The sequence below is a fragment of the Thamnophis sirtalis genome, unplaced genomic scaffold (assembly GCF_051295495.1).
Source record: "Thamnophis sirtalis isolate CommonGarterSnake01/CBP01778 unplaced genomic scaffold, rThaSir2_p1.2 scaffold_2, whole genome shotgun sequence".
NCBI lineage: Eukaryota > Metazoa > Chordata > Lepidosauria > Squamata > Natricidae > Thamnophis > Thamnophis sirtalis.
The window spans coordinates 57,987,339-58,010,164 of record NW_028261382.1 but is presented as its reverse complement, the minus strand read 5'-3'; the positions used below and the strand labels follow the sequence as shown (position 1 = coordinate 58,010,164).

The following is a 22,826-nucleotide window of genomic DNA, read 5'->3' as shown; positions in this document are numbered from 1 at the left end:
TGTCCGACTCTGCTGCCAGCTCTGCTGGCTGCTGGTGAGCCACAACAGCCAGGTTCTTCTAAATATATGCTCTTTTCTCAGCACGTGGTAGCTACCTCCTTGGTAGCAACAGTGGCCACAGGGTTTAGCTGCTGCTTGACTGTTCTGCTTGACCCTGGCACCCCTTTCCCCAACGCAACTAATACACCCATGGAGAAGTGCGCTCTTTCAGTTTTGCCTGTTTGCCTTGATGTACCTTATACATTAGACCACCTGCATGAACTCCCTCGGGAGACGCTGAGCAGTCCATACCATCTCCAGTTCTTCCTCATTAAATCCCTACCCCACCTTCCAGCGTTTTTTGAATTTCCGCCACAGCAGGTCCTGCTAAGGCTTCATTGACTGCTTGATTTGCAGAATTGTTCAGAGCGGGATGTGACGGCCACACAGGTCGCCCGTCCGCAATGGTCCAACTACCCCATTGTGGTGGAGATGAGGTGTGACGAGAAGCACAAAAGAGACAGTGGGTGGGCTGGAAAGTTTGCTTGCCCCATTGGAGCCGAGCTCCTGCCAGACATCACTAACACTTGTTAGAAAGACAGAAACATTAGAAAAGTCATAAGGAAAACTCCGAGTCATTTCTCTTCCTTCCCCCATTTGGAAAACGAAATAGATATTATTCTGGAAAGCATCTTGGTCTGTATTATGTACCAGGTCAAAAATGGGAGCTGATGTCTACTATTCAATAATATAAGAAGTTCATAGTGGCAGAGGTGGGATTCAGCCGGTTCGGAACAGTTCGGGCCAACGAAATGTTAATTTTAATCTGGTTCGCCAAACTGGTAGTTACAAAGACCGGCTCACTCCACCCACCCCTCCCCTCCCAGGAGTCTCCACGTGGCCCGTTTTGGATGCCAGGTAAGTGCAGGGCCCATTGGAGCCTCTGGGACGGCGAAAAAACGTCTACCGGAAGTACTGGAAATCTGGAAAAAGGTCCGTTTCCAGCCTCCGGAGGGCTTCTGGAGCCCGGGAAGGTCCGTTTCGCCCTCCTGGAGGCTTGAAGAAAGCTTCCGGAGCCGGGGAGGCAAAAACGACTTCCTGCTGGCTTCCCCATTAAGGGGAATGTTATATTATTCCGTCAGGAGTCGGGGGTCACATTCTCCACGTTAATTGATACGAATGGCCTTGGTACAAAAATTGTTGTCCTATATTACACCCAGTTAAAGATCACGACAATGATCTTTATTGGGTTATAGATTTCTGGACCAACTTTTCTCCCTATTTTTTTAAAAAAATATGACTGTTGAATGCGATACCGTTCAAGTATTCTGCAGGAGAGCATTACGTTTCACTTTTTTGTTTTCTTTTTCCCCATTGTTTTGTCAATTGTGGTACCTTGCTCAATAGTAGTAACTCTGAGAAGGATCTTGGAGTCCTAGTGGACAACCATTTAAAAAGGAGCCAGCCATTTGCAGCAGTGCCAAAAAGCCAACACAGTTCTAGGCTGCATCAACAGAGGGAGAGAATCAAGATCACGTGAAGTATTAATACCACTTTATAAGGCCTTGGTAAGGTCTTGGAATACGGTGTCCAGTTTTGGTCACCACAATGTAGAAAAGATGTTGAGACTCTAGAAAGAGTGCAGAGAAGAGCAACCAAGAGGATGAGGGGACTGGAGGCTAAAACATATGAAGAATGGTTGCAGGAACTGGGTATGTCTAGTTTAATGAAAAGAAGGACTAGGGGAGACAAGATAGCACCCTTCCAATATCTCAGGATCTGCCACAAAGAAGAGGGAGTCAAGCTATTCTGCAAAGCAGGGTAGAACAAGAAGCAATGGGTGGAAACTAATCAAGGAGAGAAGCAACTTAGAATTAAGGAGTAAATTCTACTGACAGTTAGAACAATTAATCAGTGGAACAGAAGTTGCCTCCAGAAGTTGTGAATGCTCCAACACTGGAAGTCTTTAAGAAGATGCTGGATATCCATTTGTCTGAAACGGTATAGGGTTTCCTTCCCAGGCAGGGGGTTAGACTAGAAGACCTCCAAGGTCCCTTCCAACTCAGCTATTGTATTGTATATTTCTTTGCCGCTGAGCAGTTTATCAGCCTTTTGACCTGGGCTGAAGCCTACTCAGATTCCTCAGTCTAATGAATCTGAAATAGAGTTTAAATCTGAAGGGTGTGGGATGGCGCCGTTGGCAGCGGAGGTGGGCGGTAGAAGGAAGCTGGGACGCCTATCCCTTCCGCCGACTCTCTTACCTCTCGCGGCAGAACCAGTTTAAATGCACACCTGCGATTCCCCCAAGCTGCTTTTTTTTGGGGGGGGAGGGTTTATTATCAGGTATTTAGCCTATGCTTCCTCCAGTTGCCCGTCAGGAGCGTAGGTGTGGGCATGGGAACCAGTGTGTATGTGTGTTTGTGTGTGTTTGTGCCTGCATGCTGGAGAAGGGGGTCTTTTCAATGGGGGAAGAAGTCGAGGCAGCATCCACCCACAGGCTCCATTACATGATTCAAATGTCAATACAGATTTTAATTGGTTTCAGGGTCCCCTCCTTTCTCCCCCTCCCCACCCCCCCTCCCCCTCCCCAGCACCAGCAGCTGCATTTGGTAATTAAGACTCCGCAAATAGATCTTCTCGGCAGCAGCAAAAGGAAGATGGGCAAATCTCGGCCGGCTGATGGTTTTATTTTATCTTTATTATTTTATTTTATTTTCCTCCCCGCCTTTTGTCAGCCTTGTCTTCGTGTGACAAGGCTCTCCTCCGTGATGCAGAGGCGAGTCACTAGTCCTCAGGAGGAGGCTCCCGTAAAAGTAGGCACGGGGGATACAGGCAGATCTCTAAACCTCCCAAATTGAATGGGAGGGTCCTCCCTGCGTAGAACGTTCTCTACAAGGCTCAAAGTGCTAGGAGTTGTTCTGATTGGAAATCCGCCTCTTTTCTTTTTTCTCTTCTTCTCTTTCTCTTCTTTCTTCCCCCCTCTCTTTCTCTCTGTCCCTCCCTCCTTTCCATCCATCCATCCCTTCTTTCTTTCTTTCCCACTCTTTCTATTTTTTTCCCTTTCTCAATTTTTCTATTTCTGTTTGGTTTGTCTATCTTTCTTTCTTTCTTTCCTTCCTTCCTTCCTTCCTTCTCTCTTTTTCTTTCTCTCTTTCTCTTTACTTCTCTATCTCTCTTTATTCTTTTCTTCCTTCCTTCCTTCTTTCTCTCTTTTTATTTCTCTCTCTTTACTTCTCTATCTCTCTTTGTTCTTTCTTTCCTTCCTTCTTTCTCTCTTTTTCTTTCTCTCTTTCTCTTTACTTCTCTATCTCTCTTTGTTCTTTCTTTCCTTCCTTCCTTCTTTCTCTCTTTCTTTCTCTCTTTCTCTTTACTTCTCTATCTCTCTTTGTTCTTTCCTACCTTCCTTCCTTCCTTCTTCCTCTCGTTCTCTTTTCTTCTCTATCTCTGTCTCTGTCTATGTTCTTTCTTCCTCATTGTTACTTTTCTCTCCCTCTTTCTTCTTCTCTAACTCTATCTTCCTTCTTTCCTTCTTTCTTTTTCTTTTTCTCTTTTTCTTTTTCCCTTTCTTTCTCTCTTCTTCTCTATCTCTCTCTTCCTTCTTTCTTTTTTCTTTTTCTTTCTCCCTTACTTTCGCTTTTCTTCTCTATCTCTATCTGTCTTTGTCCCTTCTTTCTTTCTTTCCTTCTTTCTTTATTTCTTTCTCTCTTTTCTTTATTTGTTTCTCTTTTCTTTCTCTTTCTCTTTTCTCTATCTCTGTCTTCATTCCTTCTTCCTCTCCTTCCCCGCCTTGCCCCTGTCAGCCACTTAAAATTCTGCTCTCCTTTTCAGCTTGTGCAAAGGACGCACCCTCTACTCGGTGGTGAGAGATGTCAAAACCGTCCTGGATGTCAACAAAACACGACAGATTGCTCAGGAGATTGTCAAGGTAGGGGAGAGGGGGAGGAGGAGGGCTTGCTCTCAGCATGTCCAGGGCAGTCTCCAGCGGGTAATTTCATGCCAGGAGAAGAAATCGCCACTTACAATCCCCAAATCTCGAAGCTGGTGTTAAAAAAAAAAAAATTCCACCCTGCACATTTAAAGCTCCTGAAACAATGGAACTCCCTTGAAATAATCCATCTGTAAACCCAGAGACTGATGGGCGACCACCACAGATGTTAGTCTTCTTCATCACACTGGCCAGTTGCGGGAAGCTCTTCCCATCCACGACTCAGGGGAGGCCCGTGTGGAGCGTTTCTGGGAAAATTCACCCAAGGAAGGTTCCCACCATAGGGGAGCATGGGAACAACTTTGTATCCCCTGAGCAGCGGTGGCACAGTGGTTAGAGTGCAGTACCGCAGGATGCTAACTGCCAGCTGATTGCAATTTGGCAGTTCGAATCTCACCAGACTCGAGGTCGACTCAGCCTTCCGTCCTTCCAAGGTAGGTAAAATGAGGACCCAGATTGTTGGGGGGCAAGAGGTTGACTCTGTAAAGCGCTTAGAGAGGGCTGTAAAAGCACTGGGAAGCGGTCTATAAGTCTAAGTGCTATTGCTATTGGCTTTCCTTCCTCCCTCCCTCCCTCCCTCCCTCCCTCCCTCCCTCCCTCCCTCCCTTCCTCTTAAGGTGTGCAGTAGTTAGAAAGCAATATTGCAAGCTAACCCTGCCAACTGCCAGCAGTTCGATTCTTACCAGCTCAAGGTTGACTCAGCCTTCCCTCCTTCCGAGGTGGGTAAAATGAGGACCCAGATTGTTGGGAGCAAGAGGCTGACTCTGTAAACCCATTAGAGAGGGCTGGAAAGCACTGTGAAGCGATATATAAGTCTAAGTGCTATTGCTCCTTTTTTTTCTCCTTCCTTCCTTCCTTCCTTCCTTCCTTCCTTCCTTCCTTCCTTCCTTCTTCCTTCCTTCCTTCCTGTGCAGTGGTTAAAATGCAATAAACTCTACCTACTGTCAGGAGTTCAATCCTGACCAGCTCAAGGTTGACTCAGCCTTCCATCCTTCCGAGGTCAGTAAAACGAGGAGACCCAGATTGTTGAGGGCCATAGGCTGACTCTTACATATTCTTACACACTCTCACAAATGCTTACATATTGCTCTTCCTTCCTCCTTTCCTTTCCTCCCCTTCCTTCCCCCTTCCTTCCTTCCTTCCTTCCTTCCTTCCTTCCTTCCTTCCTTCCTTCCTTCCTTCCTTCCTTCCTGTGGTTAGAATGCATTTGTGACATTAGTAACATAGTTGTTAAGTGAATCCCGCTTCCCCATTCACATTGTCTGCCCGAAGGTCACAATGGGTGATCACATGACTCCGGGACGTGCAACCATCGTAAATATGAACCACTTGCTAAGCTTCTGAATTTCAAGCACGTAACCATGGGGATGCGACAATGGTCATAAGCGTGAAAAACATTTTTTGTTTGTTTCCCGGTGCGTATTATTTACATATATTTACATGTGCTATAGTACGTTAAGTGTGCAGTAGCATTAGATGTAAAAAAAAAAAAAAACCTCTCTGCTCACCTTAATTAAAAAGCATCTGATTGCTCAGAATTCTACCAGATATGGGATAAATGGTATAGGTGGATGGAGGAAAGAAACACGAATCAGTGAAGGAATATAACAAAACTCAAAAAATGATAGTTGTGAGTAAAACAAGAGGGTTAAGAATGGTGAACTCCAAATGAAATACAATAGAAGGGGAAATAATATAAGGTGAGCTGTATCGATTGATAATTGCTATTAGAAAGAACAGGAGCTTCCTGTTCGTATTGTATTGTGTAAATGTGGTGTACGTCTAGGTTTCGTGTGTGTGTATTTTACATGTTTGTTAATAAGAAAAAAGCATCTGATTGCTAATAACGCTAATCATCATCTGAGTCTTCGGCGAGTTGTAATCATTTTGGCCAGGAGAGTATCAAATAACGGCAAAGCACGATTAAAATGTGACACCTCTGTAGGTGTCTGGTACAAATGCTTTCCTGTTTAATACACTGCCAGCTAGGGTGGCCTAATAAGACCAGCTCTACCTGACGGGCTATGTCAAATTCATGCTGCCGTATGACAACCATCATACCTGGAAGCTCCAGGGCAAAAAGGCTGCTACTGGAGAAACCACACTGAACTAACTCCCTCCGGATCCCGGATTTCCAAGAAGAGGAGACGTTATCCGAAGCAATCTGAAGCAATTCCTGGGAAAACGAAGCTGAAGTCAAAAGCTAGAACCAGCGTATACAGGTCCTAAAAATCGATGGGATGGGCCCCGTTTTTGAGTGCTGCATTTGGAACCTTGGAGCTAAGCACTCCGAGGTAAAGAAGGGATGTGGTGGCTCTGGGGCTAAGACGCTGAGCTCATCGATCAGAAAGGTTGGTGGTTCGGTGGTTCGAATTCCCAGTGCCTGTAACTGAGTGAGCTCCCATGACTTGCCCCAGATTCTGCCAACCTTCATTGGAAAGCACATTAAAAACACAAGTAGAAAAATAGGAACCACCTTTGGTGGGAAGGGAACAGCGTTCCATGCGCCTTCGGTGTTGAGTCATGCCGGCCACATGACCACAGACAGGGCTGGCTCTTCGGCTTTGAAACGGAGATGATCACTGCCCCCTAGAGTCGGGAACGACTAGGACATATGTGCGAGGGGAACCTTTACCTTTACCCTATACAATGAATTTAGCTCCACAACGCATCTTCTCTGGACCGCTGTTGAAGTAACAGAGTAGGAACCATTGAGCAATGATAAGGTGGGAGGAACTGGTTCTGGACCATTTCTGCTTCTGCATCAAGGGGAAGAACACAGCTTCGTGGAGATGTCTTTGGATCATTCCACGTCTTCTTTCTAGAACAAGTGCATTCCTACGGAAATATATTCTAACATTAAGATGATGTGTGTAAAGATTTGTTTTAAACCCTGCAATCCAGAAGGGGGCACTAGCAAGTCATCCCCAGGGCAGAGGAACCCTGAGGCTCTACAACCCTTTTTGGATTTAGACAAAGTCTTCTCTTTTTTTTGCTAGAGCATGTTCCTAAAACGGTTTACAGGGAGAATTGGAATGAGGAGGGTGTATCCAAAATGAAATGGACATTTATACTCTCATTCTACATGTGTGCCCCTCCTCCAATGTTCCACTAACTCTTAATAGCAATAGCACTTGGACTTATATATTGCTTCACAGTGTTTTACAGCTTTCTCTAAGCAGTCAGCCTCTTGCTCCCAACAATCTGGGTCCTCGTTTTACCAACCTTGGAAAGAGGGAAGGCTGAGTCAACCTTGAGCCGGTCAGGATTGAACGCTTGGCAGTGAGCAGAGTTAGCCTGCAATATAGTGCATTCTAACCATGGTAGGGAGGAAGGAAGGAAGGAAGGCCAATAGACTCATAGACCACTTCACAGTGCTTTCCAGCCCTCTCTAAGCGGTTTACAGAGTCAGCCTCTTGCCCCCAACAATCTGGGTCCTCATTTTACCGACCTCGGAAGGATGGAATGATGAGTCAACCTTGAGCTGGTCAGGATCGAACTCCTGGCAGTGGGGCAGAGTTAGCCTACAATACTGCATTCTAACTACTGTGCATCATGGGTAGGTGGGTGGGTGGGTGGGTGGGTGGAAGGAAGGAAGGAAGGAAGGAAGGAAGGAAGGAAAGAATAGCAATAGCACTTAGATTTATATCCCGCTTCACAGTGCTTTCCAGCCCTCTCTAAGTGGTTTACAGAGTCAGCCTCTTGCCCCCAACAATCTGGGTCCTCATCTTACCGACCTCGGAAGGATGGAATGATAAGTCAACCTTGAGCTGGTCAGGATGGAACTCCTGGCAGCGAGCAGACTTAGCCTGCAATACTGCATTCTAACCATGCAAAGGAGGGAGGGAGAGAAGAAAGGAAAAGAAGGAAGGAAGGAAGGCCAATAGACTCATAGACCGCTTCACAGTGCTTTTACAGCCCTCTCTAAGTGATTTACAGAGTTATGGCCTCTTTCCCCCAACAATCTGGGTCCTCATTTTACCCACCTCAGAAGGATGGAAGGCTGAGTCAATCTTGAGCCGGTCAGGATCGAACACCTGACAGTGGGCAGAATCAGCCTGCAGATAATGCAGTCTAACCACTGATCCACTCCAGTTATAAAGTTTATGAAGGCACAGCAAATAAAACAACTGCAATTCACAGAGGCTGCTCCAATAGAGATGGAGCCCATTGAAAATGATATCAAGCCATGCCGTCATCGGACAATTTCAGACGGCAGCTGGAAATAGCGGTGCAATTCTCTGCCCCTTCTCCCAAAAAGACTAGCCCTTAGGAGATTAGGCTTGGAAGGCTACTCCTTGGGATAAGTCCTATGAGTCATGTCTCTATTTATGGTGAGCCAGGTTCTCTGACCTTCTGCCTCAAACACGGTGCTACCAAAGGCTCATGGGCCCTGGGCAGCATCTATTTGGACATTCCTATAAATTCTTGATGAATGCCTGGAGGAGAGACAAAACTAGCCAGTGTAGCTAAGAAGCCCGTGACTCACATTCTCTCAAGACATGTCTCTTTCTTCCACAAGACCAACGCCGGTAGGGCTTGCGATGGCAGCGTGTGTGAGTGCTGACTTTTTTATAGAGGAGAAAGGGTCGTGACAAATCGCCCTGTCTCCACATCCATTATGTTTCTAAACCATCAACGTCAGCATTGCCAGCAAGCCATTGGGTGGATTCGAGATTGCAGTGGGGGCAGTTGAGTGGAGAGCGATCCATCTTCACCTTCTGAGCACTGGAGAGTTTCCCTGAGTGATGAGTTCTCAACTCACCCAACTCCAAGGAATCTTTATAACCGTCACCCGTCACTGTTGCAAGGCACTTCAGGGTCACCTGAGTGGAATTGCTTTTCTTCTTCTTCTTCTTCTTCTTCTTCTTCTTCTTCTTCTTCTTCTTCTTCTTCTTCTTCTTCTTCTTCTTCTTCTTCTTCTTCTTCTTCTTCCCTCTTCTTCTCTTCCACCTCTTCTCCTCCTCCTCTTCCTCTTCCTCCTCCTCCTCCAATATGAGCAGAATTCTCCTTTCCTCTTTCTGTTCTCTATTATGAAACCTTCTTCTTCTTCTTCTTCTTCTTCTTCTTCTTCTTCTTCTTCTTCTCCTCCTCCTCCTCCTCCTCCTTCTCCTCCTCCTCCTCCTCCTTCTCCTTCCTATTCTTCTACTACTTCTCCTCCTCTTCCTCCTCTTCTTCTCTTCCTCCTCTTCTCCTCCACCTCCTCCAATATGAGCAGAAGTCTCCTTTCCTCTTTCTATTCTCTATTATGAAACCTTCTTCTTTTTCTTCTTTTTCTTCTTCCTATTCTTCCTATTCTTCTTCTACTACTTCTCCTCCTCCTCTTCCTCCTCCTCCTCCAATATGAGCAGAATTCTCCTTTCCTCTTTCTGTTCTCTATTATGAAACCTTCTTCTTTTTCTACTTCTTCTTCCTCTTCTTCTTTTTCTTCTTCTTTTTCTTCTTCTTCTCCTTCTTCCTATTCTTCCTATTCTTCTTCTACTACTTCTACTCCTCCTCCTCCTCCTCTCCTCCTCCTCCTCCTCCAATATGAGCAGAATTCTCCTTTCCTCTTTCTGTTCTCTATTATGAAACCTCCTCCTCCTCCTCCTTCTCCTTCTTCCTATTCTTCTTCTACTGCTTCTCCTCTTCTTCTTCCTTCTCTTCTTCTTCTCTTCCTCCTCCTCTTCTTCCTCCTCCTCCTCTTCTCCTTCTCCTTCTCCTCCTCTTCCTCCTCCTCTTCCTCCTCCTCCTCCTCTAGACTTAAAGTTGCCAAGTTTGGAGACCCCTGTTCCAGATCAACCAACATCTAACATGGGTCCCAAAAAGGTCTTAGGTTTTTTTGGGGGGGTGTGGTGTATAAATCTAAGAATTGTTTTAAAATGGCACAGAAGCCTTTCTGCAACTCTTCACTCCGTTCCCTTGCCTTACAGGGAATGGGCTACCTGCACGCAAAAGGAATTCTCCACAAAGATCTCAAATCTAAGAATATCTTCTACGACAACGGGAAAGTGGTGATCACAGATTTTGGCCTCTTCACTATATCTGGAGTTCTGCAAAAGGGCAGGTACGCAGGAGAACATCCTCACTATCAGGGGTGGGCTGCTATGGGTTCACCCAGTTTCGGGATAACCCATAGCTAACATTATATGGCTGGTTCGGAGAACTTCCAAATCCCAACCCTGGCTGGCCACGCCCACCACGGCCCTCCCAGGAGTCTCCACCCGGCTTGTTTTGGATGCGAGGTAAGTGTAAGGCATGCGGGGGCCTCGTGAGTTCTCGGTATGGCCTGTTTTGGCTGGCAGACTTGCCATTGTCCGGTCCTTTGATATTTTGAGGCCGGCCCCTGGTGTCAGTGTTCCAAATATCATCCATGATTAAATCAGAGTCCAAGGCATAGCTTCCATCAAAGTTCCAATTTAATAAGAGAGACATGTTGGTACAATCTGTGGAAAACCCGAATCTGAAAGCTTCCTGGGTTTTCCCCACCCAGTTGAAAGTTCATGATCTTGTCCCCACACCCACAAGTCGATCACACAGTCCAATCTTCCTCTTGCCACGCTGGCATTTCCACCCATCTAGTTCCGGTCAGGTACAGAGGTGCGGAGACAAAGGATGACCTTGGGCTTCTAGAAAGGAATGTTTTATTTTGACAACAACACATTCTACAATTCTATTCCTTATTATTCCCCCTCCCAATTACCCCACTAATGAAACAGCATAGTAAAATAAGGGAGAGTGTGGCAGGCCAAAGATCTTAAAAGAAATATGACTGCAGGCCTGACAGGCAGCCTCTCCTCAGAAGGAATATGACTGCAGGCCAGGTTTGGCCTGCAGGCCTTGAGTTTGAGACTCCTGCTCTAGGGCATGACTCCCATGGAATTGAGATCTGGCAAATTTCACAACACATTTGATGACCTAAACATAATCCTAAAATCGTTTGTGACATCATACACAATGTCATCAAGACCCTTCCCAAGCAGGAGCTCCCTTTCTTCTCACTTCCCGCGCTCAATCTTTCTCCCTAGGAATTTAATTAATTTGTTTCAAGAACGGGGTGTTTTTTTTAAGGCGAATTTCATCGCCTGCAGTCTCCGATTTAGATGTAACGTTGTACTTGCAGGTTCTTTCCCAAATTAAAAAAAAAAACAGAAAAGAAAAGAAAGAAAAGAAAAAGGAATGGAATTAAACCCCAGCTATTGTGCAGATTTTCCTTGCAGTTAATTATTGCTTTATTGCAAAGCCGCCTGTGAGATAAATCACACATTTTAATCTTCCCGTAATTATGGTGTGTCAAAGGCACTTGGATTTAAAAAAGAGATAATGGCCTGCTTATTTTTCTTTCTTTCTGTCCCCCTCCTTCTCTGAGGTGTATCAATTGTCAGGTCGAAGTGGTTAACTGTACTCTGTGTAGGTTTAATATTTCTTATTCCGCTTTTTCCCCCCTCCCCACAAAAAATTGATGGTCTATTTATACCCTCTCCAGGTTCATCATATAATTAGTTATTTATTTAAAGCAATTTTATCCTGCTGTTTGGTACGAGAGAGACATCCAGATATTAGAACTGAGGAGTTTCTAACTTTAAATACGTGGTCAAAACAAAATCATATGGAAAGGGGACAGAGAGGGAGGAAGAAGAAAACTCATTTTGTCCAAAGTTTTTTTAAAAGTTATAAAAAGTTTTCCCTGGCTGTTCTGGGATCATGGATTGTGAGAATGCACCATAAATGAACAACTTGCCTCCAGAAGTTGTAAAGGCTCCAACCAATTTCGTTGTATTTATTTTTCACAATAACAATAAATACTATACTATACTGGAAGTTTTTAAGAAGAGATTGGATAACCATTTGTCTGAAATGGTGTGGGGTTTCCTGCCTGAGCATGGGGTTGGACTAGAAGACCTCCAAAGTCCCTTCCAACTCTTATTGTTCTGTTCCATTCCATTCCCTATTCACTGTTCTGTTCTGTTCTACCATATTTCCCTGGAATTAAGAAAGGGTCTTATTTTATTTTGACCCCCGAAGTAAGAACTTGGCCTTATTTTCGGGGAGGTCTTATTATTTTTGAGGTGCAGGAGGTGGTGAGCGTGGTCACCTCACGGCTGCTGCTGCGTTGCAATATTTTCAGAGAGGGCTTATTTTGGGGGGAAGGCTTATTTTAGTGCATGTGCTCAAAAGCCTGATGGGGTTTATTGTCCAGGGAGGTCTTATTTTCAGGGAAACAGGGTAAGCCATCCTATTCTAAATCAGCACTTGGATATGAGTGCCAAAGATGCCTGAAAGAACAACCTGTCAAAGCCCGTCAATACTTTATTGCAAAAAGAAGGCAGGATGGTAGAATCTCCAGCTAAAGTAGAGAGGGGAGCAGCAATAGCACTTAGACATATACTGCTTCACAGTGCTGTACAGCCCTCTCTAAGCGGTTTACAGAGTCAGCCTCTTAACCCCAACAATCTGGGTCCTCATTTTACCCACCTCGGAAGGATGGAAGGCTGAGTCAACCTTGAGCCAGTCAGGATCGAACTGCTGACAGTGGGCAGAATTAGCCTGCAATACTGCATTCTAACTACTGCACAACCAAGGAAGGAAGGAAGGAAGGGAGGGAAGGAGGAAGGAAGGAAGGAAGAAAGGAAGGAAAGAAGGAAGGAAAGAAGGACAATAGCAATAGCACTTAGACTTATATACTGCTTCACGGTGCTTCCCAGCCCTCTCTAAGCAGTTTACAGAATCAGCCTTTTGCCCCCAACAATCTGGCTTCTCATTTTAGCCATCTCAGAAGGATGAAAGGCTGAGTCAACCTTGAGCCTGGTGAGATTCAATCTGCCAAATTGCAGGCAGCCGGCAGTCAGCCGAAATAGCTTGTAGTACTGCACTCTAACCACTGCGCCACCACGGCTCATAAGTAAGAGTAGAGAGTAGAGCGGGGGGGGGGGGAGGTTAGTCCAGCTTGGAGTCCCTCCACGGAAGGAGGTGACAGAGGCCAGACTTTTGAAGCCTTTATCTGCCTGTTAGTCTGGTGAGATCCTTGTAAGAGAAGAAGAGCAATAAAGAAACCACTTTGACCTGCTCATGGAATTGTTCTGGTTCCTTGCACCTGACAGGCAGGTGTATAAGCTCTGCCCTCCACACTGCTGATCCACCCTGCTTTAAATGCAGCATCCAGGTAAGGAAGGCACACCTGTCATCCAGGAGATGGATGAGCTTTCCTTCTTCTTTTTTTCATGCTCTTCTCTCCCACACGTTGCAACCAGCCTCAAAGCTAGCGCTGGGTTCACCATGAGATGCTCACGATTGGTTTCGTTTCATTCTCGATGGATGGGAGGGAGTCTGGGGTTTGAGTGACCCTCTGATTCTTCTGCTCAGTCGCCCAAGAAGTGGTACCAATCAATTTAGCTTCAATTTCCCAATGAATCTGGGTTGCCTATTATTAATTAGAAGGAAAACAACCAACAACTCCCAAAATAACAGGGAGCGAGCGAGCGAGCGAGCGAAGAAGGAAGGAAGGAAGGAAGGAAGGAAAGAAAGAAAGAAAGAAAGAAACGAAGGAAGGAAAGAAGGAAGGAAGGAAGATGGAGAAGGTGGAAGGAAGAAGGGGAGGGGTGGAGGAAGAAAGGGAGGGAGGAAGATGGAGAAGGAGGGAGTGGAAAGTGAGGAAGGGGAATGAAAATGGAGAGGGAAAGAGGAAGGGAAGGAAGGAAGAAAGAAGGAAAGAGGGAGAGGGAGGGACGGAGGAAAGGAAGGAAGGAAAAAAAGAAGGGAAAAGGGAGAGGGAGGGAGGAAGATGGAGAGGGAGGAAGGAAGGAAGGAAGGAAGATGAAGTGGAAGGGTGTAGAAAGGGATTTCACCTGCAGTAGCTGGCATTGTCTTCTTCTAGCTGGTTGCTTTCCATACACTTGGTTTTACCCACGCTGACTCAGAGTGAGGATCTCCTTCTGCTGAGAAAACATTGAATTTCAAACAGTCAATTTCGAGGTCTACCCAGGGTGGCCCTTCTGTCGGGTGAGGTTGGTCCTTCAACTTCACCTGGCATATGGGCATCATGGTGGTGCAGTGGTTAGAATGCAGCACTGCAGGCTAATTCTGTTGACTGCACAGTGCCAGCTGTTCGATTCTGACGGGCTCAAGGTTGACCCAGCCTTCTGTCCTTCCGAGATGGGTAAAATGAGGACCCAGATCATTGGGGGCAAGAGGCTGACTCTGTAAACTGCTTAGAGAGGGCCGTAAAGCACTGTGAAGCAGTCTTTAAGTCCAGGTGCTCTTGCTGTCATGACTCAGGGAGGGAGGGAGGAGTATCACTTGCAGAGCGCAAATCTGCAAACATCTGTCTTCCCCCCTCCCCTGCCCACTCCCACCCTACGCTACCCCCTTTCTCCTCTGATGAGTCAGGCACAGCACAGGCTACAGAAGGCAGGAACCCCCTGTGTGATTTGTGCATTGTGATTCTCGGCCTCTGCCTGAGTCCAATCAAATGGCATCTTTCTGTTTATTTGTTCTTACTCCAGAGAGAAAATTGCTGGTTTCCTCCCCCCCCTCCCCCCAAGAAGCAGAGGCGCCAATTAGTTGTGGCGTTTCGGATCTATTCTGACCTAGGCTTCCCAAAAGCAGGAAGCCGACTGCTCATCCCAATAAAACCTCTTTTATTGAGGTTAAAGGGAATTCCTCTCCAGCAAAGTCCCGGAAAACAGTCTTTCATGAGATTTCACAACTACAGACCTTTATCAGGCTTGGAGAGCTGCCAGGCTGATATCTTCAAAACACCACGCTGTAGCAGCAATTCCTTGGCAAGGAGTCAGGAACAGATCTTCATCTGAATGAATTGAACTAATGGCCTCCTGCAAACTCCACTCCCCTTTCGCTCCTCTTTTATTCCCTCTGGGAGGGGCCATTCACCATCCACCTGTGGCTTTACTCCCAAGTCGACCCCTGTTCTTTAGCTGTTCCCTTCATCTGGCAACTCTGCGCATGTGCACACTGGGAACAGGCTCCAGCTGTTCGTCTGCCCCACTGATGTCTGACTCTGAAGGCAGCTGATAACTGGCATATGGCCCTGGCCCCCTCTCTGCCTCCAACACAGAGCCCTCATCAGAGCCTTCCCCAGACTCCAGGACTGGCCCAGGTTCCTTCCCAACCTCCTCACTGTCCGAATCTGCTGCCAGCTCCACAGCAGGGATCTTTTTGGCGGGATGACTGAAAAGCAAGATTTGCTAGGTGAGGTAGAGATTAGTGGTAGAAGAATTAAAAAGCAAGGACAGGTTTTTTCACGTAGTCCTCGACTTACAACAGTTCATTAAGTGACCGTTCAACGTTACAACTGTACCCGATCATCTGGCCGGCGCGCATGCTCGTGTCCAAAAATGAAAGACCCGCCCTTCCGGTTTCCGATACTACCGCACGCACAAAGGCCAGCTGATCGTCACATGCGCATGTGCACCAGAAACCCAGAAGAGGACTAGGCAATGCCACACATGCCAGGCGACATGGCTCCGAGTGCCACTCTGGTGCCATAGGTTCACTATCACAGTCCTAGGCCTTTTGTTTGTCTGGGCTAATCTTGTCAGTTTCGGCTCCTTGCCTTTTGTGCTGCTTATTGGGAGTTTCTGGCTGCCCTTTGTTTATGAATAGAGCAGCCTGGCTTTACCAAATATTCCCATTCACAAAGCCTTCTAAGCCTTGAGGGTGTTTTCCTATAGCACAAAGACTTTCAACTCCTTTGTTGAGGAGTTCTTGCCTCCTCTTCTCCTTTAGGGGAAAATATTCTACTCTGCCTCTTCTACTATTCTGTGGAGTATTTTATTCTGGGGAGGAGGGAGCCTTCCCACCCTACCCCAGAGATTCATCCAGCCCCAAACCATAATTATTTACTTCGCCTTCATCCTCCTTTTCTTCCAAAGATTCAGAACAGCTGTCTAACTCCATCTCTCCCTCTCTTCAGTCCCATGAAGTAGGTTAGTTTTCAGGGGCCCAGAAACCGAGATGCGCCAATGAAGGTGGTTTCCTCATCAAGATTTTGAATTGGGCCTATTGAAGCACAGCAGGTGGTCTGAAACGCATCTGGCCACAAACCTTTAACACAGTTTTGTGTAGATTCATTTTGCTTCTTTCTCTCCTCTTTGATTAGCTTGGTTTCCTCCCCCCCCCCCACGCCCCACGGGGACTTGGGTATGCTGGCTCATTCTCTACTTTCATTTCTGCCTTTTCTACTCATTTCTTCCGGGGGGTGGGGAACCGGTGTGAACGTTTCTCTTTCCGCAAAGCATCTGCTTGCATATATTGATCAACCTTTTCTGGAAAAATCTATGGATATTTTTTTTACAGATTTAGGGAGTTCACAAAAGGACCCATTCATGCCCCCCCCCCCCACTTCTTGCAATAAGCTCAGGAGAGGTTGTTTAGGAACAGGATGTGGGAAGGGACTGATCTAAGGAAAGTATGAAGATGGAATCTGATCTTATTCTGGTGGATCTTGGTCTGTGCTGATCTAGATACAAAATGTTCCAGGATCCACCCAGTTCAAATCTAAATCAGTAAGAGAGTGCTGTGGTCCAACGTTTGGGTCATTTCTGATGCTTTTCCTTCCTTCCTTCCTTCCTTCCTTCCTTCCTTCCTTCCTTCCTTCCTTCCTTCCTTCCATCCATCCTTCTCCCTTTCCAGATGTGTAATGTGATCTAGTAGTGTAATTTCCGGAGGGGAGAGAAGGGATGAGAGGAGAGAAGAGGAGAGAAGAGAAGGAAGGAAGGAGGGGCAAGGATAGAGGGAAGGGGGTGAGGAAGGGAGGGGCGAGGATAGAGGGAAGGGGGTGAGGAAGGGAGGGGGAAGGGAGGAAAGGAGAGAAGGGATGAGAGGAAAGGAGAGGAGAGAAGGAGGGGAAGAGAGGAAAGAAGGGGAAAGGGATGAGGGGAGAAGAGTGAATAAAGGGAAGGTGGAAGATAGGACAGGGGGAAGGGAGGAAAAGAGAGAAGGGATGAGAGGAGAGAGGAGAGGAGGAGATGAGAGAAGGAAGGGAGGAGAGGATAGAAGAAAGAAGGAGCAGAAGAGGAGAGGGAGAAGAGAGGAAAGGAGAGAAGGGATGAGAGAAGAGGAGAGAGGGAGCGGAGGGGGAAAGAAGGGAGGAGAGAGAAGGGATGAGAGGAGAAGAGTGAATAAAGGGAAGGGGGAGGGGAAGAGAGGACGGGGAAGGGAGGAAAGGAGAGAAGGGATGAGAGAAGAGGAGAGAGGGAAGAGAAGAGAGAATGAATGAGAGAGGAGAGACAGGAGGGAGGATAGAGGGAAGGGGGAGGGGAAGAGGAGAGAGAGGAGGAAAAGAGAGGAGAAAGGGAGGAGAGGATATAGGGAAGGGGAAGGGGAAGAGGAGGGGGAAGGGAGGAAAGGAGAGAAGGGAGAGGAGAAAAAAGAGAAGAGAGGAGAGAATGGATGAGAGGAGAGGAGAAAGGGAGGAGAGGATAGAGGCAAGGGAGGAAAGAAGAGAAGGGATGAGAGGAGAGGACAGACGGGAGAAATGGAGATTTGAAGGAAGCAACCCAACATCTAAAAGAGCAAAAGAAATCTAATGTTGTGGAAGTCAATGATCTCTGGCACTAAAACATTCAGAGGTCTGCCTGCCTGCAAATGTGAGCCGCCCGGCTGGCCTCCTTTTTCCTCCTTCCTCCCCTCACAAGCAGGCGAGACTCAGAAACAGTAAACCAGATGACAAATCAGGCAGCAGGGCTTTTCAACCGATCTTGGCGATCCATTTAACGGCCACTCGCAGTTGAAGGCCTCATTGGCTGCCACAGCGCTGGGAGCCCCTGATGGGACTCAGGTGGAACAATGCTGACATTTGATCTTTAAGGTGGAACACCAGAAGGATGTGACTCAAGTAAGGTCTAATGCAGTGTTTCTCAACCTTGGCAACTTGAAGATGTCTGGACTTCAACTCCCAGAATTCCCCAGCCAGCGAATGCTGGCTGGGGAATTCTGGGAGTTGAAGTCCAGACATCTTCAAGTTGCCAAGGTTGAGAAACACTGGTCTAATGGAAGCCACCAACCGGCGTGGCCAGAGATACCAGAAACTAAGGCCTGAAATACCTTCTCATGGGGTTGGTCTCCATGTTCCAAGTCAGGGTTCTCCAGACAATTTGGAGACTTGTGGCCTTCAACTCCCAGAATTCCCTAGCTGGAATCGCTGGCCGAGGAATTCTGGGAGTTGAAGTCCCCAAGTCTTCCATTTGCCAACTTTGGAGAGCCCTCTTCTAAAACTGACACATCTGTTTGATGATGATCTGAGTTCCACCTAAGGACAGTAGCCAAGACTTAGAGGGACATTTTTTCCAGCCCCCGACCCTCATTTGACCAGTTCTGCTGCTGAATAAAACTATAGCGAAGAGTTTTGTTGTTGTATGGGATGGCATGTTGTTTCTTTCTTCATTGTAATGCATCAGATGGGATTCATGCGAAGGGTGTTGAAATTCTTGGATCTTAAGCCTTTGTAATGGGACGCGGTGGCTCAGGGGCTAAGACGCTGAGCTTGTCAATCAGAAAGGTTGGCAGTTCGGCAGTTCAAATCCCTACTGCTGCGTGACGGAGTGAGCTCCTGTTACCTGTCCCAGCTTCTGCCAGTTGGAAAGTAAAAAACGCAAGTAGAAAAATAGGAACCACCTTTGGTGGGAAGGAAACAGCGTTCCGTGCGCCTTCGGCGTTGAGTCATGCCACATGACCACGGAGACGTCTTCGGACAGCGCTGGCTCTTCGGTTTTGAGACGGAGTTGAGCACCGCCCCCTAGAGTCGGGAACAACTAGCACCTATGTGCGAGGGGAACCTTTACCTTTAAGCCTCTGTGGACTATGGTCAATACCTTAATTCCAATCATTAGGAGTAGATGCTTCACCAAGGGAAGAGTCACTTTCAGTGACCGAGGATGGTAAGATGGTGAGAAGCCACAGCCTTATCTTCCTTTTGCCAATTCAGATCTCCAAGGCCAAAGAAACTCCAATTGCTTTCATGAGCTCATTTTCATTCAATCGGATCACAATAGCAGCAGGTTCCCGAATGGGCAAAACTCTGAAGTTTCCATTCTCGTAAGTCCAAGTGTCGCTGAAGAAGGGGGGGGGGCGGTGGAACGAGAAAGCAGCCGGCTCAGCACGGGTTCTGGAGGAACAGCGAGAAAAATCAATACAATTTCTTTGTGTTTGATTCAGACGTGACAGAGCCGAAGGCAAGCGGAGGCTCTACTAATTGGCTCTTCTCTTGTCCTGCAGGAGAGAGAACAAACTGCGCATCCAAAATGGCTGGCTGTGCCACTTGGCACCGGAGATCATCCACCAGCTGTCACCGGAAACGGAAGAAGACAAATTACCTTTCTCCAAGAATTCAGATGTCTTTGCATTTGGGTAAATGTCACTATTGGGTGGAAGGGGGGGAGGGGAATGGATCAGTTGTGGAATTCAATTTTTTTTACTACCGGTTCTGTGGGTGTGGCTTGATGGGCGTGGCAGGAGAAGGATACTGCAAAATCCTCATTCCCACCCCACTCCAGGGGAAGGATACTGTAAAATCCCCATTCCCTCCCCACTCCAGGGGAAGGATACTGCAAAATCCCCATTTCCTCCCCACTCCGGGGAAGGATACTGTAAAATCCCCATTCCCTCCCCACTCCAGGGGAAGGATACTGCAAAATCCCCATTCCCTCCCCACTCCAGGGAAAGATACTGTAAAATCCCGATTCCCATCCCACTCCAGGGGACGGATACTGTAAAATCCCCATTCCCTCTCCACTCCAGGGGAAGGATACTGCAAAATCCCCATTCCCTCTCCACTCCAGGGGAAGGATACTGCAAAATCCCCATTCCCTCTCCACTCCAGGGGAAGGATACCGCAAAATCCCCATTCCCTCCCCACTCCAGGGGAAGGATACTGCAAAGTCCCCATTCCCTCTCCACTCCAGGGGAAGGATATTGCAAAATCCCCATTCCCATCCCACTCCAGGGGAAGGATACTGCAAAATCCCCATTCCCTCCCCACTCCGGGGAAGGATACTGTAAAATCCCCATTCCCTCCCCACTCCAGGGGAAGGATATTGCAAAATTCCCATTCCCTCCCCACTCCGGGGAAAGATACTGTAAAATCCCCATTCCCTTCCCACTCCAGGGGAAGGATACTGCATAATCCCCTTTCCCTCCCAATCAACTGGGACTCAGGAAGCAGAGACTAGATGGGGCGGGCCCAGTCAGAGGTGGTATTTACCGGTTCTCCGAACTATTCAAAATTTCCGCTACCAGTTGTCCAGATCTGATCAGAACCTTCTGAATACCACCCCTGAAACGAATGAACGAATTTGAAAGTTGTCTTGGAAGAAACTTCTCTTATCCAATAAGTTTCCATCCCATTGGTGAACTTGGGCGGTGGATTATGGACCTATGCTCTGCCCCTTTGATGAAAGTTTCTCCCTTAATTACCATGTTTTCAGATCCGTGCCCGCAAAACAATTGCAGTCGGCACAAAGAAACGCCTTGCCTTACTTCTTAATCAAGTGCTATTCAGCATGTAATGAAGAGAAGATGCCAAGCGGGGCGAAGTCGAATTCCAAAATAGGCAATAATGAGTTTTGATAAGATTAATAATTAGTTGGGGTGAAGATAATGTGTTGGCACCGAGCTTGAAACAGAAGGTTATGAGCTCCAGGGCTCTTAAAATACATTATTGTGGGAAGTTACTAGTCCTGGAGGAGGCAGTTCTGTTGCCGAAACAGGATGCGGGATGATAAGGCCCACTCGTCAGAAAAAAGACGCATGGACATCGTAGAACCATGACGGCAAACCTATGGCACACCTGCCACAGGTGGCACACGGAGCCCTCTCGGCGGGCATGCGAGTTGCCACCCAGATCAGATTCTCTGTGCATGTGCGCGTACCTCCCACCGGCCAGATGATTTTGGGGTCTCTGCCACGCATGCGGGAGATCCGCCTGCATGCACGGAGAGCACCGTGTGCATGCGCGGGGGTGGAGGGAGCATGGGGGTGTAGCATTTTTGGTCCCAGGAGGCTTCGGGGGGGCTGCTAGGTTCAAAAGGCGCACAGGGGGCATGAACATGCGCAGGAGGGTAGGGGGGGTGCGGGGAGTTGTGCGCACATGCACAGGTAAGCATTATTGGGGTCGGCACGGGCGTGGGCACTGTTGCGTCCATGTGTGCGATTTCGGCACACAAGGAGAAAAAGGTTAGCCATCACTGTCGTAGAATAATAGATTTGGAAGAGACCTTGGAGGCTGTCTAGTCCAGCCCCCTGCTCGAGCAGAAGATCCTATTCCATGTCAGATAAATGGTTGTCTACTCTCCTTCTTGAAAACCTCCAGTGATGGAGCATCCACAACTTCCATTCCACCGCTTGATTGTCCTCACTGTTAGGCAGTTTCTCCTTATTTCTATCTTCTTTCTCTCCTGGATTAGTTTCCATCCATTGCGTCTCATCTTGCCTTCTGGTGCTTTAACCCTCAAATATTGGAATACTGCTGTCATGTCTCCCCTTGTCAGGGCTGGGTTCCTGCCAGTTCTAACCTCTTCTATAGAAGAGGTTCCACAAATCTACAGTGCCGTTTACAGCCGGTTCCAGCTCCCTCCCCCCGCCCATCCGCACATCATTAAGATGAAGAGCGAGAGGAGGAATTCTGGGAGTTGAAGTCCACAAGTCTTAAAGCTGTCAGGTTTGAACACCCCTGGGGTTTTTTTTCTAAATGGTTAGGGGTGCAAGGGTCTTGTAACTTGACAGCTTTAAGACTTGCGTGCTTCAAATGCCAGAGTTCCTGAGCCAACATTTTGGTTGCTAAGCAAGAACGTTGTTAAGTGAGTTTCACCACAATTTTACAAGTTGGCCATGCCCACCCAGTCACATGACTGCCAAGCCACTCCCACACGGTCACATGGCTGGCAAGCCACTCCCATAAAGTAGGCCACACCTATAGAAGAGGATCTAAAAATATTTGAAACCCACCACTGCCCCTAGTCGTTCTTTTCATTAAACTAGGCCTATAACCGTTCTCCATATGTTTCAGCCTTCAGCCCCCCCCCTAATCTATGCATGACTGTGCATAGTTACAAACATAGTTATAAACTATGCATGGCTGTGCATGGTTGAGAGATCAGATACCAAAGAGAACACAATAGAAGGCAGATGGTTTCGTGATGGAAAAACGAATGGGTTGGGAGGAACGAAGTATGAATAGGTGAATGGATTGGATTATCAGACCAGTCGATCAGATCTGAATGCCACTCCAGGAGGCTGTAAGAACAACTGGCCCCCAAGCCAGGAGGTCAACTAGCAGGTAGTCAGGGTGGATTTGATTTAAATCAAGTTGATTTAAATCACGATTTAAATCACTAATAAAAAGTCTTGATTTAGAATAGAATAGAATAGAACAGATACAGAATAGAATCGAATAGAATAGAATAGAGCAGATACAGAATAGAATAGAGAATAGAATAGAGAATAGAATAGAGAATAGAATAGAGAATAGAATAGAGAATAGAATAGAGAATAGAATAGAGAATAGAATAGAGAATAGAATAGAGAATAGAATAGAGAATAGAATAGAGAATAGAATAGAACAGAACAGATACAGAATAGAATAGAATGGAGAATAGAATAGAGAATAGAATAGAGAATAGAATAGAGAATAGAATAGAACAGATACAGATACAGATACAGATACAGATACAGATACAGATACAGATACAGATACAGATACAGATACAGAATAGAATAGAATAGAATAGAATAGAGAATAGAACAGAACAGATACAGAATAGAATAGAGAATAGAATAGAATAGAGAATAAAATAGAATAGATGCAGAATAGAATAACAGAGTTGGAAGGGACCTTGGAGGTCTTCTAGTCCAACCCCCTGCTTAAGCA

The 22,826-nt window shown here is 46.8% G+C and overlaps 1 protein-coding gene across 3 annotated transcripts in view; it reads left to right on the top strand.

Annotated features, from left to right (window-relative positions):
- KSR2 (kinase suppressor of ras 2) overlaps nt 1-22,826 on the top strand; it is a 202,982-nt gene that overhangs the window by 165,616 nt on the left and 14,540 nt on the right. For all 3 annotated transcript variants that reach the window (XM_087705677.1, XM_087705678.1, XM_087705679.1), the window contains exons 15-17: nt 3,808-3,904; nt 9,877-10,010; nt 19,178-19,309. In XM_087705677.1, the coding sequence (XP_087561803.1) occupies nt 3,808-3,904; nt 9,877-10,010; nt 19,178-19,309 (363 nt within the window). The remainder of the gene's footprint in view (nt 1-3,807; nt 3,905-9,876; nt 10,011-19,177; nt 19,310-22,826) is intronic.